Source organism: Panthera uncia (genome assembly GCF_023721935.1).
Source record: "Panthera uncia isolate 11264 chromosome A1 unlocalized genomic scaffold, Puncia_PCG_1.0 HiC_scaffold_16, whole genome shotgun sequence".
In the NCBI taxonomy this organism is placed as follows: domain Eukaryota; kingdom Metazoa; phylum Chordata; class Mammalia; order Carnivora; family Felidae; genus Panthera; species Panthera uncia.
The window spans coordinates 432611-450876 of record NW_026057576.1 but is presented as its reverse complement, the minus strand read 5'-3'; the positions used below and the strand labels follow the sequence as shown (position 1 = coordinate 450876).

General features: G+C 36.9%; 2 protein-coding genes across 6 annotated transcripts in view; one reads left to right on the top strand and one right to left on the bottom strand.

Annotated features, from left to right (window-relative positions):
• The window catches only part of CENPJ (centromere protein J), a 55930-nt gene extending 54381 nt beyond the window's left edge, over nucleotides 1-1549 (top strand). For all 4 annotated transcript variants that reach the window (XM_049646687.1, XM_049646686.1, XM_049646684.1 and 1 more), the window contains one exon: nucleotides 1206-1549. In XM_049646687.1, coding sequence (XP_049502644.1) covers nucleotides 1206-1398 — 193 coding nt within the window. In that variant the 3' untranslated portion in view covers nucleotides 1399-1549. The remainder of the gene's footprint in view (nucleotides 1-1205) is intronic.
• A 1624-nt stretch (nucleotides 1550-3173) lies between these two features.
• The window catches only part of RNF17 (ring finger protein 17), a 113560-nt gene continuing 98467 nt past the window's right edge, over nucleotides 3174-18266 (bottom strand). For both annotated transcript variants that reach the window (XM_049646682.1, XM_049646683.1), the window contains 6 exons: nucleotides 16761-16877; nucleotides 15360-15528; nucleotides 12660-12795; nucleotides 7813-8002; nucleotides 3811-3910; nucleotides 3174-3347 (listed from right to left, as the gene is read on the bottom strand). In XM_049646682.1, coding sequence (XP_049502639.1) covers nucleotides 3812-3910; nucleotides 7813-8002; nucleotides 12660-12795; nucleotides 15360-15528; nucleotides 16761-16877 — 711 coding nt within the window. In that variant the 3' untranslated portion in view covers nucleotides 3174-3347; nucleotide 3811. The remainder of the gene's footprint in view (nucleotides 3348-3810; nucleotides 3911-7812; nucleotides 8003-12659; nucleotides 12796-15359; nucleotides 15529-16760; nucleotides 16878-18266) is intronic.

Genomic DNA, 18266 nt, shown 5'->3' with positions numbered 1-18266 from the left:
GCTCAACCGACTGAGCCACCCAGACGCCCCCATTTTCCAACAGTTGTTAACTCATGGCCAGTCTTTTTTCATCTAAACTCAGGCAAATGTCAGATATTAGTTCATTCAGGATTATTTTGGCATTTCTGATTTATAGCAGTGGTTCTTCAACTTCACTGTGCATTAAAACCACCTGAAGGGATTGTTCAATTGCAGAATGCTAGGCCCCATGCCAATAATTTGCATTTTTAATGAGGTCTCAGGTGATGCTGTTATCCCTGGTCCCAGGGCTGCACATGATAAAGCAGTGGCTCTCAAAATGGCTTTTAAGTCTAACACTTAAATGTGGCGCAAAGCCACTACATTTACATAAAATCTGAGAAATAACCAAAAAAAACAGTTTGGAGAAGTGGTAATTCACCATCTATAAACCTTGCTTTGTTTCTAACAGCACATCATACCTATTTTTAGGGGGTTCAGTTTGAATGTCCCGCATGCACATCAAGCAGTCCACTTGGGATTAACTGCTTCTTTTGTTTCATGGCTTCTGAACAGGTCTTAAGTCTAGTCATGCCCCTTCCCAGGAATATAAAGTCTCGTTTCCAACCTGATAAAGAGCAAGCATTACTTAACTTAGTGAAAAGAATAAAGGTAAAAACTGAAAGCGGTATTTTAATACAATGCCCAGTTTTTCTTAGATGCATAATACATCTAAAGTTAAAAAACAAACCTAAGGATTTTGTAGTTTCACGACATAAATTTATTAAAAAACTTTTCATGGGCACCTTTCCTTTTCTATTATTTTTTTAATGTTTATTTTTGAGAGAGAGAGAGAGAGGGACAGAGCGGGAGCAGGAGAGGGGCAGAGAGAAAGAGACAGAATCTGAAGCAGGCTCCAGGCTCTGAGTTGTCACTGCATAGAGCCTGACACGGGACTCAAACTCAGGAGCCATGAGATGACCTGAGCTGAAGTCTGATGCTTAACTGACTGAGCCACCCAGGCATCCCCCTTTTCATGGGCACATTTAAGTGCTAATTTGATCATTGGAACTAATAGCGTGAAGCAGAAATAGGGTGGAAAGAATTTGCAAAGAAGGCATTGTACAAGGAAAGGACCACAGGAGGCTTTAAGAAAAGAGAGAACTGTCAGAATCAAAAGCCATTTTTAGATCATTTTCCTGTTACATATTTAATATTTTTAAATAAATTCTATTTTAAATTTACAGAGATGGCAACAAAATCATAGAGTTTAATAATGGCCAAAGAGAACTACACACTGCCCAGTTCAAGAGACGGGAATATCCAGATGGCACTGTTAAAACCGTATATACAAATGGTCATCAAGAAACAAAGTACACATCTGGTCGAATAAGAGTTAAAGACAAGGATGGTAATATCCTAATGGATACAAAATTGTAATGATCCTATATGTGACTCATCATGAAATAACACTAACTTGATTTTCTTCTCAAAAAATGTACACTTCTTGTGGATTCTGTGGTTTCATTTATATATAAGTGGAAGAGATTATGTTTGGATTATAAAATAAAACATCATAGTTTTTTATATTCTTTGAAATGTACAAGAACAGCTTTCATTTTTAATTCACCTGTCTTTTCTACAGTTGAATGCATGTCTAAGAAATATTACTTTATGAACTGTGTAGACTGTAAAAATAATGAGATTCTTACTTATTGAAGATGGTTATAAAAACCAAGAAGTACAAGAAATACAATAGCACAGATTTTTCATGAGCACATCAGCCACAGAACAAGACTTGCACAGAAAGTTTAGTCAAGGAATAAGAGAATGTCTCCAGTCAGAATATACTGTGTTCAATTAGTACTAAAATTAAAGCATTTATCTACTGTAGAGGTTCTTTAATATAATGGAATGGGAAGTTAAAACCATGAATAAATATAAATAGGTCAAACAACACAGGTAGAAGAGTTCATTCTGTGAGTACAGAGCATCACAGGAGAAAAGTTACAGTGAGGATATGTAAGTGGTCAGAATAGGACACTTGAGGATGGAGGGCGTGTGAAAAATAACTAGCTGGTGTTAACTGAACAACCACAGGTACCCTGATGTTATAACCTATAAAACTGTAGGCTGACAGAAGCAAGATGTCCTTGAAGGAAGGACAAGGCACCTACATAATAATTACAGGTTGCTGTAGTCACTACAATAACTTTAAAAAAGCTAAATATATCAATTCCAGATGATTTAAAAACTGAATATGAAAAAAGTTGCAAACTTCTCAAATAAAGAGTTATATACATCATCTCAGGATAGAGAAGGATTTTTAAATGAGGCACAGCGCAAACCTTAACGGTTTGATGAATGGTGTGTCTAAAGATACCACAAAAAAGAAAAGATAAGCCACAGACTAGAAGATATATATATATATACATATATATATGTGTATATATATATACACACACACACGCATACTTGACAAAGGATTAATATCCAGAATATGTAAAGAATTCCTACAGATAACATAATTACAAACAACTCAACACAAAAATGGACAAAGGATACGAAAAAGCAAACAAGTGACTACTAAACCAGTGAATGCATATTGAAATAATAAGATACCTTTTTATACTAGTATCATATACTGGCCACACCACATGTTGCCAAGGGACTCAGACTACTGATGGTAGTAAATGGAGTAAACCACCTTTTGGAGAACAATCACCTCGTGACCTAGTAAATTCCACTACTAAGTACATATACTAGAAAACCCGTAACATGTACACATATTTGTAATTGAGAAAAAACTGGCAACAGTCTAAATATCTAGCAACAGAATTATGCGCACAGATAGAAGAGTGAAAGTAAATAAAGTAGAGCTCTGCATACCAACATGGATAAACAGTGCCAATAGTGAGAAAATTAAAGGTGTGATAGTGCACGCATTAAAAAAATATACACAGCGGTACTATATCTTGCTTATGGATGCATTCATATGCAGCAAAATAAGAACGTAAGAATAATAAACACCAGAATCACAACAGTGTTCACCTCTTCAGGGAAGAGAATGATTGGGGAAGGTCACTCCAGGAGCCTCCAACTGTACTAAGAAGGCCTTACTTAAACTGAATATATATTCGTTATAAAATGAGCTACATTTTTTCATATGCCTAAAATACTTGCTTTTGAAATTATTGTAAAATAAAACCAGAAAATACTTGAAAGCAAATATTTATTAACTATTTTTTTTCAAACAATTCCTAATAGTTTAACATGTAAGAGAAAAAAAACGCCAGCACAACTGCAGAACAAGAAAAGTAAGCCTGAAATGGCCTACATGTAACAGAAAACCTTCTTCTGGGCTGCTATAGATGCTCTGAAGTGTATACCTGAAAAACAAAATGCATGTTATTTAAAACCTTTGCTTAATTTAATGTTCAAACTAGTTACTGAATCACCTGGTACATTTATGTGGATGAATAAACAGCTGGTTACCCAAGCAGTTCAATAGCTTTATTAGGACATGGATTGTTCAACAGTGTTCTGTGCATACCATATCCTTGTGTGCTTAAATTACTTCTAGTGCCCCAACAACTATCTGGTACTATGAATAGTCATGATAGCCATTCCAAGCATTCTTACAGATGCAGATCCTCTCTGGTTCTGGTATTCAATAGGTGAAAAGGGCCTACAAAGAAGTCTAGAAGAGTCTTGTTGAGCTTTGTTATCATTCTTTGAGAAATCAAGGAAAATCCAAAGATGCTTTTATGGGCAATTTAGTATTAATCTCCACTATATTAGTTGCATGCTTTATGCTGATCATAAGGGTGAACAAGAAGTCATGATACTCACATCATTCGTCTCGGTCTGCCAGCCCCATTTCTACTAATGACATATGAACTGGATACTGTTCATCTTCATATAACATCACTATTTGTTCTGGTGCCTGAGCCTAAAATTAAAAGACAGTTGTCAAGAAAATACAGTAAGGTCTTTGCTGGCTTTTCTCTCCTACATTTTGCCTGTATCACACTGGAAGGAAAAGGCATTCTCCAAATTTATTAATAATTTATACTTTAAAGAGGTCTTTGTGATGGTTTCCTATTAAATCCCATTCTTTCCATTCTTACACTTTATTTAAAATTTACGTCTTCCCAAAAGTTTACCTAGATTGAGCCAATGGGCTTTAACGCTACCATCCTGTTAAAATTCATTTATATTCTACCCATGTACCTTTATGCATAAACTGACCAAATTTTGAATGTTATTCATGGTGGTAAATAAATACATTTATCTGTAAAAATACTTACAACTCTGTGTTTCCACTGGCTTCCTGAGAGAAACCATACATAAGCTATTTACTCTGCACACACAGAAGCATGATATGTACCTCTAGAGGTTTTCAAAATGTACTTTCTAGTTGTTTCACTAAGAGCTCATTCTTGTCAGAGCCAGTACGTCAGGAATCCCCAAATCCTGGGTAGGTTGGGCCGAAACAATAGTGTTGAGGACCAGGCTGAATTAAAGAGTGTATTTCCATTCAAAGGGGTTGTTGCTATACCACTCTGGCTGAGTGCCAGTTTGGACAGGAGACCTAGGATTCCTGGAATTTTTAATATTTAACCAGAAGTTAGAAATACAGAATTTGGGGGGGTGAGTTTTTCCAATTTTAAACACTGCACTAAATAAAACAGGTTCAGGCTAGATTCTGCCTATGGGACACCCCTTTGTGACATGCTAATCTTCTAAAGAAAGAATATTTAGGGGTGCCTCGGTGGCTCAGTCAGTTAAGCGGCCGACTTCGGCTCAGGTCATGATCTCGTGGTAAGTTCGAGCCCCGCGTCGGGCTCTGTGCTGACAGCTCAGAGCCTGGAGCCTGTTTCGGATTCTGTGTCTCCCTCTCTCTGACCCTCCCCTGTTCATGCTCTGTCTCTCCCTGTCTCAAAAATAAATAAAACGTTAAAAAAAATTTTTTTAAAGAAAGAATATTTATATTAAACATGATCTGGACTTTCTTATTTGAACCTTTTTTTCCATAAATGTGTTATATGCATGATATAGGTGTGGTGTGTGTGTTGTACGTGTAGTGTGTATGTGATATGTGGGTAATGTGTGTGCAGTATGTTATGTGTATTCTGTATGTGTTGTGCGTTTTGTGTGTGTTATGTGTGGTGCTGAGTGGTGTTTTAGTGTGTGTTTGTGTGGTTTATGTGTTATGTTGGTATGTGTGTGGTGTATATGTGGTGTATGAATAATACTTCTGTAGTGTGCTATATTTTGGTGTGGTTTTTGTGTTATATGTGGGTTATGTGTAGTTCGTGTGTGCTGTATGTTTGGTGTATGTGATGCTTGTGTGCTGTGTGTATGGACTGTGTGGTATGTGTGTTGTGTGTGTCTGGTAATATGAGCAGTGTGAGTGGTTTTGACTGGGGCATGGTGTGTGTGTGTAGTATGCGTTGTGTGTAATGTGTGTGCATTATGTGTGAGATGTGCATGGTGTACCAAACATGTATGTGTATGTGGCATATACTCGTGTGTGCAGTGTGTGTAGTATAAGTGTGTAGTATAAGAGTTGTATGTGTGGTGTATGAGTGGTGTGCATGGTGTTTGTTGTGTGATGTGTTTGCGTGGCAGATATTTGGTATGTGTGGTGTGTAAATAGTGTATTAGTATCAGGTACGCAGTATGTGTTTATATTCCCTATGTGTTTTGTGTTTTGTGTTTTGTGTGTGTGCTACCCGCCTTAGTGTGTGGTTTATGCTGGTGTCTGTTGTGAGCGGTGTGGGTGTTCCAGTGTTGGGTTCGTTATATGTGGTGCCTATGTGGTGTGTGACTGATATTTCTGTAGTGCATATTGTATATTTGTGTGTGGTGTTTTTGTGGTGTATCAGTGTGCTATATGTTTGGTGTGTGTTGTATATTTGATGTTTGTGTGATATGTGTGTGCACATGGTACATGTGTACTGTGTGACAGGTATGTGTGGCATATGTGTGTGGTATCTTGTGTTTTTGGTGTGGTGTTTGTGTTATATGTTGGGTAAGTATATGGTGTATGGTATTTATGTGTGGTGTATGTGCAGTGTGAATGGTATATATGTGATGAATGGGTTGTGTGCAGTTTATAGTATAAATGTGTTGTAGGTATGATGTAGGTGTGGTGTGTGATGTTTGAATGTTGAATGATGTATTTGTGTGGTTGGTATGTATTGAATGAGTATATGGTGTTTGGGTGATTTGGTTTTTGTGTGTGTTCTGTATGTGTAGTGTGTGTTGTATGTTTCTCTGTATTATGTGTGGGGTGTGAGTGCTATATATGTGGTGTAGGTTATTGGTGGTGTGTGTGTGTGTGTGTGTGTTAAGTGTTGTGTGCTTTTGAGTTGTTCATGTGTTATGTTTGGTGTCTCAGTGAATACGTGGTGTGTGTGAATGGTATTCTTGTGGTTGTGTGGGATGTGTGTGGTATGCATGCTATATGCGGTATTTGTGTGTCTTGTGTGTTTTGTGTAATTCTTGTTTGTTGTATTTCAAGTGGGTCTGTAATGTGTTTTATGTACGTGGTATATGTGTGCTCTGAGTGTGGTTTTTTATGATGTGTGTGGGAAGTTTGTGGTTTATGTGTAGTTTGTGTAAAAGGTTTTTGGTAAGTGTGTGTTCTATGACATGGTTTTTTGTGCGGTATATGTTTGGTGTATATTTTATGTGTGATATGTGGTGCATGGGTGTCTTTGCCATTTATTTTGGATGTTATAAGTACAGTGTGTGTTGTATGTTTCTCTCTGTGTGCTTGGTGTGGAACGTGAGTGCTGTGTGTCTTTATTTGGACTTTTTGATCAGTTCTACGGCATTAAATTCAAAACTAGTACACGTCCATCCTTTCAAGGTTTCGACCAGAATTCCTATTCTGGTCTTTCCTACTTTTCAGATACAGTTCAATTCACTTCCCAGACCTACCTTATTATTGTTTTTACTTTTTTATTATTTTTATTATTATTGTTACTTATTATTTGAATGCCTAAGGAGGAGTTCAAATACTATATATGTCCTAATCTCTTTAGATGGAAATAATCCTTTTTTAAAGTTTATTTATTTATTTTGAGAGGGCCCATGAGCAGGGGAGGGGCAGAAAGAGAAGAGAGGGAGAAGCCCAAGTAGGCTTCATGCTGACAGTGTGGAGCCCCATGTGGAGCTTGAACTCACTAACCATGAGATCATGACATGGGCAGAAATCAAGAGTCAGATGTCTGTGCCACCCAGGTGCCCGGGAAATAATCAATCCTTATACACCATCTCCCCAAGTTACCTATACTTCTTTTATGATATGATAGACTGTATTTCATTCTACCTCATTAATGGTTTACAAATGTTTCATTTCCTTCATTGACTTATGAATTCTTTGACTACAGGACACTCATCTTGATCATTGTCATCTTATTGATTACATCAATGATATTTTATAATAAAAGTTTGCTAAATATAAACTAAAACATAATTTTAACAAACCTTAAAATTAACCTTGTATATTTATAGCTTTATATGCTTAAAAGCAATTTTTTTGCATCTAGATTTGCATAGATTGAAAGCACTTTAGGGGTGGCATCTGGGTGGCTCAGTCGGTTAAGCCTCTGACTTCAGTTCAGGTTATGATCTCTCGGTTCTTGAGTTTCAGCCCCATGTCGGGCTCTGTGCTGACAGCTCAGAGCCTGGACCTGCTTCTGATTCTGTCTCCCTCTCTCTGCCCCTCCCCTGCTCAAACTGTCTCAAAAATAAACAACAACAACAAAAAAAAGTACTTTAGAAAATTAATAGGGACCCTAGAAATAGCTTCAAGAAGATTTAATTAAGATAGATAGTTACCATGGAAGAAGCATAAAGCTGTTTCCCTTGAAGACAGTCTATCATAGCCCACAGTGCTTCCATGCTCCATTTGGGACAATATGGTATTCTGGTCTTCCCCGGATCTCTTAAGGGAGGTTTAAACCCTGCCAAGAGAACCTTTATGGCTCGGGCTGGATACTGCATAAGATGAAGAGGAATCTGACGCAGTCTGTCACAAAAGAAATTCTTAAAATGTTCAGAATGTCATGATTAAAATTCTCTAACAGCCAAAACTAAAACATAGGGATAAAGGTTTGGACATTGGATTTGGCAATGAATTCTTAGCTGTGACACCAAAAGCACAAACAAGAGAAGAAAAAATAAACTGGACTACAACAAAATTAAAAACTGTGCAAAGGACATAATCAACGAAGTGAAAAAACAACCTACAGAATGATAGAAAATATACATTAAAAAGTAGACATTTCTCCCAAGAAGATACATAAATGGCCAACAAGCACATGAAAAGATACTCAACATTACTAATCATCAGGGAAATGCAAATCAAAGCCACAATGAGATGTAACCTCAAACCCATTAGGGTGGCTAGTATCAAAACCCCAGAAAATAATGAGTGTTGGTGAGGATGTAGAGAGAAACTGGAACTCCTGGGACACCTGGTATAAAATGGAAAACAGTTTGCTGGCTCCTCCAAATGTTAAATATAGAACGAGTATGTGATCCAGCAATTCCACTTCTCAGTATATACCCCCAAAGAATTGAAGGCAGGGTCTTGAAGAGATATTTATACATTCACATTCATATCAGTATTATTCACAATAGCTAAAATGTGGAATCAACCAAAATATCTATGAATGTGCAGGATACAAAATCAGTGTACAGAAATTGGTTGCATTTCTATACACCAATAATGAAGCAACAGAAAGAGAAACCAAGAAATCGTTCCCATTTACAATTGCACCAAGAACCATAAAATACCTAGGAATAAACCTAACCAAAGATGTAAAAGATCTGTATGCTGAAAACTACAGAAAACTTATGAAGGAAATTGAAGAAGACACAAAGAAATAGAAAAAACATTCCATGCTCATGGATTGGAAGAACAAATATTGTTAAAATGTCAATACTACCCAAAGCAATCTACACATTCAGTGCAATCCCAATCAAAATTGCACAGGCATTCTTCTCAAAGCTAGAACAAACAATCCTAAACTTTTTATGGAACCACAAAAACCCTGAATAGCCAAAGTTATGTTGGAAAAGAAAACAAAAGTGGGAGGCATCACAATCCCAGACTTTAGCCTTTACTACAAATCTGTAATCATCAAGACAGAATGGTATTGGCACAAAAACAGACACATAGACCAATGGAACAGAAGACAGAACCCAGAATTGGACCCACAAATGTATGCCCAACTAATGTTTAACAAAGCAGGAAAGAGTATCCAATGGAAAAAAGTCTCCTTAGCAAATGGTGCTGGGAGAACTGGACCACAACATGCAGAAAAATGAACCTGGGCCACTTTCTTACACCACACACAAAAATAAATTCAAAATGTATGAAAGACCTAAATGTGAGACAGGAAACCATCAAAACCCTAGAGGAGAAAGCAGGCAACAACCTCTTTGACCTCAGCCGTGGCAATTTCTTGCTTGACACATCTCCAAAGGCAAAGGAATTAAAAGAAAAAATGAACTATTGGGACCTCACTGAGATAAAAGTCTTCTGGACTGAAAAAAAAAAAAAATCAACAAAACAAAGGCAACCGATGGAATGGGAAAAGATATTTGCAAAAGACATATTGTATAAAGGGTTAGTATCCAAAATCTATAAAGAACTTACCAAACTCAACACCCAAAAAACCAATAATCCAGTGAGGAAGTGGTCAGAAGACATGAATAGACACTTTTCCAAAGAAGACATCCAGATGGCCAACAGACATGAAAAAATGCTCAACGTCACTCATCATCAGCAAAATACAAATGAAAACCACACTCAGATACCACCTCATGCCAGTCAGAGTGGCTAAAATGAACAAATCAGGAGACTATATATGCTGGAGAGGATGTGGAGAAACGGGAACCCTCTTGCACTGCTGGTGGGAATGCAAACTGGTGCAGCTGCTCTGGAAAACAGTGTGGAGGGTCCTCAAAAAATTAAAAATAGAATTACCCTACAACGGAGCAATAGCACTACTAGGAATTTATCCAAAGGATACAGGAGTGCTGATTCATAGGGGCACATGTACCCCAATGTTTATAGTAGCACTTTCAACAATAGCCAAATTATGGAAAGAGCCTAAATGTCCAATGACGGATGAATGGATAAAGAAGATGTGGTTTATAGATACAATGGAATACTACTTAGCAATGAGAAAGAATGAAATCATGCCATTTGCAGCAACGTGGATGGGACTGGAGGGTATTATGCTAAGCGAAATACATCAGTCAGAGAAAGATATCATATGTTTTCACTCATATGTGGATCTTGAAAAACTTAACAGAAGACGGTGGGGGAAGGGAAGAAGAAAAAAAATAGTTACAAACAGAGAGGGAGGGAGGCAAACTATAGGAGACTCTTAAATACAGAGAACAAACTGAGGGTTGATGAGGGCGGCAGGGGAGAGGGGAAATGGGTGATGGGCATTGAGGAGGGCACCTGTTGGGATGAGCACTGGGTTTAGTATGTAAGCGATGAATCATGGGAATCTATCCCCAAAACCAAGAGGACACTGCATACACTGTATGTTAGCCAACTTGACAGTAAATTATATTAAAAAAATATCCATCAATGGATGAATGGATAAATAAAGGGTAATATATACAATGATGGGATATTATCCAGCCTTAAAAAGGAAGAAAATTCTGATACATGCTACCACATGGATGAACCTTGAGGACATTATGCTAAATGAAATGAGCTAGTTATACAAAGACAACTGCTGAATGATTCTACTTATATGGGATACCTACAACAGTTAAATTCATAGGGAAAGAAGTAGAATGGTGGCTGCCAGGGACTGGATGAGGGGCGAAAGAGGGGGAATACTGTTTAAAGGGTACAAAGGTTCTGTTTTGCAAAATGAAAAGATTTCTGGAGGTTGGCTACATAGCAATGTAAGTATAGTTAACATTACTTAACTGTACATTTACAAGTGGTTAAAATCGTAAATTTTATGATACATGTATTTTACCACAATCAAATATTACAAACAAAAAAAATTAGAAAAAAAACAGGTGTCGGCAAGGATGTGGAGAAACTGGAAGCCTTATGCATTGCTGGCAGGAAAGTAAAATGGTATAGACACTGCAGAAAAGTTTGGCAGTTCCCCAAAAAGTTAAACAAAATTACTATATGATCCAGCAATTCCACTTCTAGGTATACACACCAAACAACATAAAGCAGGGACTCAAACAGCTACTTGTACATTAATGTCCATAGCAGCATTATTCACAATAGCCAAAGGATGGAAATCGCCCACGTGTCCATCAACATACGAATAAACCAAATGTGGTATATACAAAGGAGTGTTATTTAGCCATAAAAATAATGAAATTCTGATACATGCTATAACTGAATATGCCCTGGAAATGTTATCCTAAGTAAAATAAACCAGACACAGAAGGACAAATACTCTATGATAGTACTTATATAAGGTACCTAAAATAGGGCAAATTCACGAAGACAGAAAGTAGAATAAAGGTGATCAGTAGCTAAGGAAAAGGAATGGAATGTTATTGTTTAATGTGTACAGAATTTCTGTGTGGGATCAGGAAAAAGTCCTGAAAATGGACAGTGGCATTAGCTGCACAACATCCTGAATGTACTTAACACCAATTAAATATATACTTAAAAATGGCTAAAATGGTACCATCTTACACCTGTCAGAATGGCTAACATTAACAACTCAGGCAACAACAGATGTTGGCAAGGATGCGGAGAAAGCCAAAATGCCTTTGCATTTTTGGTGGGAATGCAAGCTGGTTCAGCCACTCTGGAAAACAGTATGGAGGTTCCTCAAAAAACTAAAAAGAGAACTACCCTACGACCCAGCAATTGCACTACAGGCATTTATCCCTGGGGTACAGGTGTGCTGTTTCAAAGGGACACAGGCACCCCCATGTTTATAGCAGCACTATCGACAATAGCCAAAGTATGGAAAGAGCCCAACTGTCCATCAATGGATGAATGGATAAAGAAAATGTGGTGTGTATATATATATATATATATATATATATATATATATATATATATACATACACATACAATGGAGTATTACTCGGCAATCAAAAACAATGAAATCTTGCCATTTGCAACGATGTGGATGGAACTGGAGGGTATTATGCTAAGTGAAATTAGTCAGAGAAAGAAAAAATCATATAACTTCACTCATATGAGGACTTTAAGAGACAAAACAGATGAACATAAGGAAGGGAAATAAAAATAATATAAAAGCGGGGACGGGGACAAAACAGAAGAGACTCATAAATATGGAGAACAAACTGAGGGTTACTGGAGGGGTTGTGGGAGGGGGATGGGCTAAATGGGTAAGGGGCAGTAAGGAATCTACTCCTGAAATCATTGTTGCACTCTATGCTAACTAATTTGGATGTAAATTTAAAAAAATTAAAAATTAAATTAAAAAAAAGAAACAGAAAAATAGAAAAAAGAAAAAAATGGCTAAAATGGTAAAGTTTGTTATATTTTACAATAAAGAGACTTATAGATTTTAAAAATCCTAATAAATAAATAGCTTTAAAATAGTTTTTATTTTATAAGAAGAACCAAAACTTTCCCAATAATTATTTTAAAAAGCTCTAAGAATTCTAATTCAACTAAGTTGACTTAAAAGAAAAAAAAAAACCTGTTTATTGTCAGCTTTTCAGTTGATCCGTAATCAACAAATTGCACCAGGACAGCTAGAGGATTAAAGTCTTTAACAGACACAATCTTTGCTCTATACCATAAGCCATCATCATATTCAGCAAGGCAAGGCATTTCTAGAAAGACAGAAAAAAGGAAAAAATCACATTGCTTTGTATTTTCTTTAAAAAATTGTTTTTAATACAGAAAAGTACAAAGAAAACGTAAACACCATAAACCCATCATTCAGAACTAAACACTCAACAGTTTGTCAAACATTGGATCCTGCATGTTTCTGCTTACAGTCTATGCACCTGTTTCTCCTAATTCCCAAGCACTAAACTCTGAAGAAAGGTACTTCTCCCATTCTCACAGTTCCTAGTTCCTCTGCGCATGGCTTAGACCATCCTTGCACTGCCCTTGCATCTTAGACTTCCCAAATGTCTTTTCATTTGAGCCATCACCTTCTGCAAAAGATGCTTTCTGCTATTCCTGCTTTCAATTTGGTCCTCCTTCAATCCATTCTGTAGAAAACCACCAGGATTAAATTTAAAACATTCAATTGCCCTTGTTTATAATTCTTCAACGGCATTATAAACATCTCCAATATCAAATCCTTAGTACTGCAATATATAGGGTTCTTCACAATCTACTCTCCAACCATCTCCTACCACATATCCTCAAGTGTTACCTAACTAGAATCACTTGAGCTTCTACTTTAGCTCCTGGCTGTTCCCCATATCTAGGATGTTCCTCTATGCCCCCTTTAATGATAAACCTCTCTTTCAAAGATCAGCTCCAATTTTACAAAGCCCTGACTACTACTAATCGTTGGTTTCTCTGTGATCCTACGGCACTGTGAACACACCTTTAATGCAAGCTGTTATTTTCATACTGAACTTAGTTTTCATGCCCCTCTCAGCAAGCCCACTAGTTCTTATGTGCAGAACTATATTTGTATTCCTAATACGGTATCTGGTACCATATTGCTTGGTAAAAAATCTAATGAATGAATGCTACGCTTGAGTAAAACTGGAAAAATTAGTATAGTATCTACTTCCCTTTTCTTCATACACTTTTAGATTTCAGGGTAGACAGAGCATACTTCAGGCTCCTGTCTTCTTCTACTTCCACCCCTCTCATTCTGTATGTTATCCTATTCTCTTCTACATAATCTCCACAAAAGTGTAGTTGTGGGCAAATGGTATTTAAATACTACACAACTCTAATGTACAGAGATTTTTATGAAAGAGTTGTAAACAATTTCTTGAGTTTATAGAGAAGATTATCAATGAAACAGTAAAGAATCTCCTCTAATAGAGCGGTCTGCATAGTAAGCAATTGACTGAATCACTGTTAACAGTCCTTTCAACTTTTACCATTTCCAGCCTTAAAAACATGGCTGAAGTTTCATCTCAAAATAGAATTAAAAACAAAACAAAACAAAACAACAACAACCCAACCAACCTAGTTGTCATGTTATTTTAACCTACAAAATAACTTTTTAATAGGCATTTGCCTACAAATCAACTTGTACATATGCATATTAAAAAAAAAAAACTTTTACTGAAGGATAAAATACCCACAGAAAATGCACAATATATGTATAGCTCCATGAATAATCACATTACACACAGTAGGTTTCTGTGACTTCCCTTTAGACAAGAACACAATGAGGAAGGAATTATCTCATCCAGGCTATAAATCTGAGTTTATAAAAAGAAAAAATCATGAATTTATTTGTCACTCCTTCAACAAATGTTTATGAGCACCTAGCTTGCACAAGGTGCCCTTCTAATTGCTGATGACACAATTAGGTACAGAGAGTCCCAACTCACAGTGCTTTTTGAAAAAGAAGCAGTACGCATGAGGAAAAATGGGGCAGGGGAGGGTGGCGGGAAATGCTACCTTCTATGGGGAGGGCAGGGAACACCTACAGTGTGGGGACCGTTGAGCAGACATCTAAAGTGCTATGTACAGTTTGGGGGAAGAACAGAGGGAAAGCGAGTGCTGTTTATCAGCCAAACATGAGTCACAACTAATTAAAATCTCATTGAGTAAAATCAGGTAAGATTTTAGGCTCATGTTTTCCTTTGCTTTAGCTTATCCTCTGATACACAAAATACTAAGAAAAAATACATCTCTGTATCACACAGTGATAAAAATGTATAGATACCACTCTTGGTTTTCAGAAATTGTCAACACCAGTAATGAGATGCGTTTTTTTTCTTAAAAGAATCACATATACAATAAAGATGGGTAGGAATGGATTAGAAGAAAAATATACAGTACTGTTTGACCTATGCTGACAAGACAGGACACATCCGAGTGCCCATACCCTACTTCAAAATTACCAACTTAGGTAGTTTGTAATTAAAATTAATGTCATTTAGGTCTGAATGACAACTTTCACAATTTGAGCTAATGGCAAAACCTCAGGCTTAGAAAAATCATCTTATGCAGTCAATTTTCCAATGCAGACTGAGTTCTGGAACATGGAAATGCCCCAAGGCAGTTACTTCCCTTCATCTAGAAAATGAGAACGACACTTCATCTAGAGTGTCTTGTGGATTCAAAGAGATGGTGCTCATCAAGTGTACAAGTATCAGTTAACATTAGAAATAGCCCAGCCTCAAAAGTCCATTCAAACAAAACAACGGTTTTATTAAGGATCCTATTATACTCAGAAAATTTAGCATACCTGTTCTAAAATCCGTCAGCGGAGGAAATGTTTCCACATTCTTATTGAACCTCCTCAGTGCTTCGTTAAGGCTTTCAGACTCAGATTCCCAGCTAACTCCACTGTCATCTGTGTCACTATGCTGGTTAAACAGATTACAACTTTCTACAGAATCAAGGCAAATATACACCTAAGTGGGGAGAAGGGAAGGAAAAGACTTTCGAATTTTGTAATTTTTAGTATTCACTTATACGGACAAAATTATTGCAGCAGGCAGTCTGAACAAGGGCCTTGATGATCCCTTGTACAGTTCCTCTCCCACATCAGACCAGAGTTGATCTTTGTGAACAAGAGAGTGTGACAGGAGTGATATGTTACTGCTGAGATCAGAGCATCAAAGACACGTGGCCCCGGTCTTGGTCGTATGCTCTCCCTGCAACTCTCCTCAGGGAAGCATGCGCCATGTTCCCAGCAAGCCCGCGGGGAGGCCCACAGGGCAAAGCACTGAGCCTCCAGACCACACCCAGCACAGTCTTTTTGGAAGTGGGTCCTGGGTGCCATTTCTACCACCAACATCTCCACAGCCCGTCAGCGAGAGATCCGGAGCCAGTACCTAATTAAGTAGCTCCTGGATTTCTGACTCTCATGTGGGTTTTGTTCCAAGCTAAGTTTGGGGTAATTTGTGATGCAGAAATAAATAACTAAAAGGAAAAGAAATCATTACAAAAACCAACAACAGCTGTATACTATTTTCTCTGATAGAATTATATAGCCAATTCTTCCGCCTGTGAAAAACAGTTTACTATGGAAAAGAGCTGAAGGAACGGCCTGAGCTAATTTGTCACTTCTTTCTTGTTAGGCAAGGTCATGTAATCGAATTTTCTTTAGTGAACTTATTTATTCAGTCAATATTTGTTGAGTGCCCATTATATAACAGGCAGCATTCTAGTTCTGGGAACACATCTGTGACCAAATCAGGCAAAAGTCCTAGTCTTCATGGAGCTACATTCTAGTAGGGTGAAGCAGACAATCATAGTAAGAAAGGGACACCGTGTGTTAGAAGACGGTAAGTGGCATGGAAAACAGAGGAGGGTAAAGAGCAGCTAGAGTTCAGTGTGGGAAGAAGCCACGGAAATGAGATGTTTAAGATTTCATAGATGGAAACAGTTCTGCCCTAAAAACCTAAATATTGATATAAACATGACTAAAGCAACACAATACTGGAAACACAGAAACTGCCTGAAAAACTTGCTTTATTAACAAATGTCTGAAGAGGAAATGACACATTGGGCAAACTGGAGGTCACTGATTTTCAATTATTTAAGATCAGGAAGACAGAAGTGTGAAGAGTTGATCCTCGAGTTTAAGATCAAGACTGCCTGTTATATTTTTAACCAACAACCGATCATTTAGACCACATACCTCATTAGGTGAGACAACATGCTTAACTTGAACAGCATAGAGTTCTTCTGGGGGAGGCAGAGATGAAGGCAAGTATGGTGGTAAAATAGGAGTTTCTGTTTCAGACAAAAGCAATTCCTAAAGCACCAAAAACAAATTCAGATTTCAGAACAGCTATTACAGAAATCCAATACATTCATTACAGTGCCAATTAATTTTCAATTAGCAGAAAGCAAGCTCTCTTAATGAATACCACAAAATAATTTTGTTTTAGGACCAAAATGTGAGTAAAGATCTTCAGCACTCTTTTGTTCCTCCAGTTAAAAAATTTTTGTGTGTGTTTAAAAACTCAGATGAATGTTTTTTTTTTTTTTTAATGTATACATATTTACATATACACACAAAACTCTGGAAGACTGGCTAACAGTTAATGGTAATTGTCACTGCTTAGTGGGACTGGGGCATCTGATGTGTAGAAAGGGGACTTTTTTTCTATTCGCATTTCTACAGTATTTATTTTTAGAATAAGTATATACCTTATAATAAAAACTAAAATAATATATGAAATGCCAAAGGAAGATTCAAGTTAAAATCGTCAAAAAAAAAAAAAAAAAAAAAAGTGTGCTGTCTTTAAACTCTAAAAAAGCATAACCAAAAACTAAAACTTATGTGATTCCCAAGAGGATCCTGGCAGTCAGCAGTTATTAAACGCAAAGGTATTATAAAAATTTGGATGTTTTAAAAAAAATTCTTTTAATGTTTATTTATTTTTGAGAGAGAGAGAGACAAGAGACAGACAGAATGCGAGCGGGGGTGGGGTAGACAGAAAGGGAAACAGAATCTGAAGCAGGCTCCAGGCTCTGAGCTGTCAGCACAGAGTCTGATGTGGGGCTTGAACTCACAAACCAGGAGATCATGACCTGTTCCGACGTTGGATGCTCAACTGACTGAGCCACCCAGGTTCCCCTGGGTGTTGTTTTTTTTTTTTTTTTTTTTTTTTAATGAAAGCTTTAAAAGATTCTTAAATGTGGTAATTAGCATAAAAAGTAAAATAATCACATTTAAATTTGTAGATTAATTTATTAATATTTAACATTTCCAAACTGGTGGCAAAACAGAACAAAATCTATCTGAACCACTTAGTAGAGTTCAGCAAAAAGTGACTATGACTGCTAAATTTTACCAATTTGTTACAAAGCACTTGACAGTAAGTTTGCTATTTTTATAATCATAGGAATAAAATTCTACTTATTAATAATGAAACTTTCATTAAAACTCTTCCTGCATCAAAAAGCACAAGTGACAAAAGAAAAAAAAAGACTTCGTCAAGATAAAAAATTTTGGTGCTTTAAAGGACACCATTAAGAAAGTGAAAAGATAACCCACAAAATGGGAGGAAATACCTGCCAATCGTATTTCTGATAAAGGACTTATATACAGAATATAAAGAACTCTTACAATTCAACAAAAACAACCCAACTAAAAATGGGCAGGAGATTTTTTCATTCTTTTTTACCTTTATTTTCT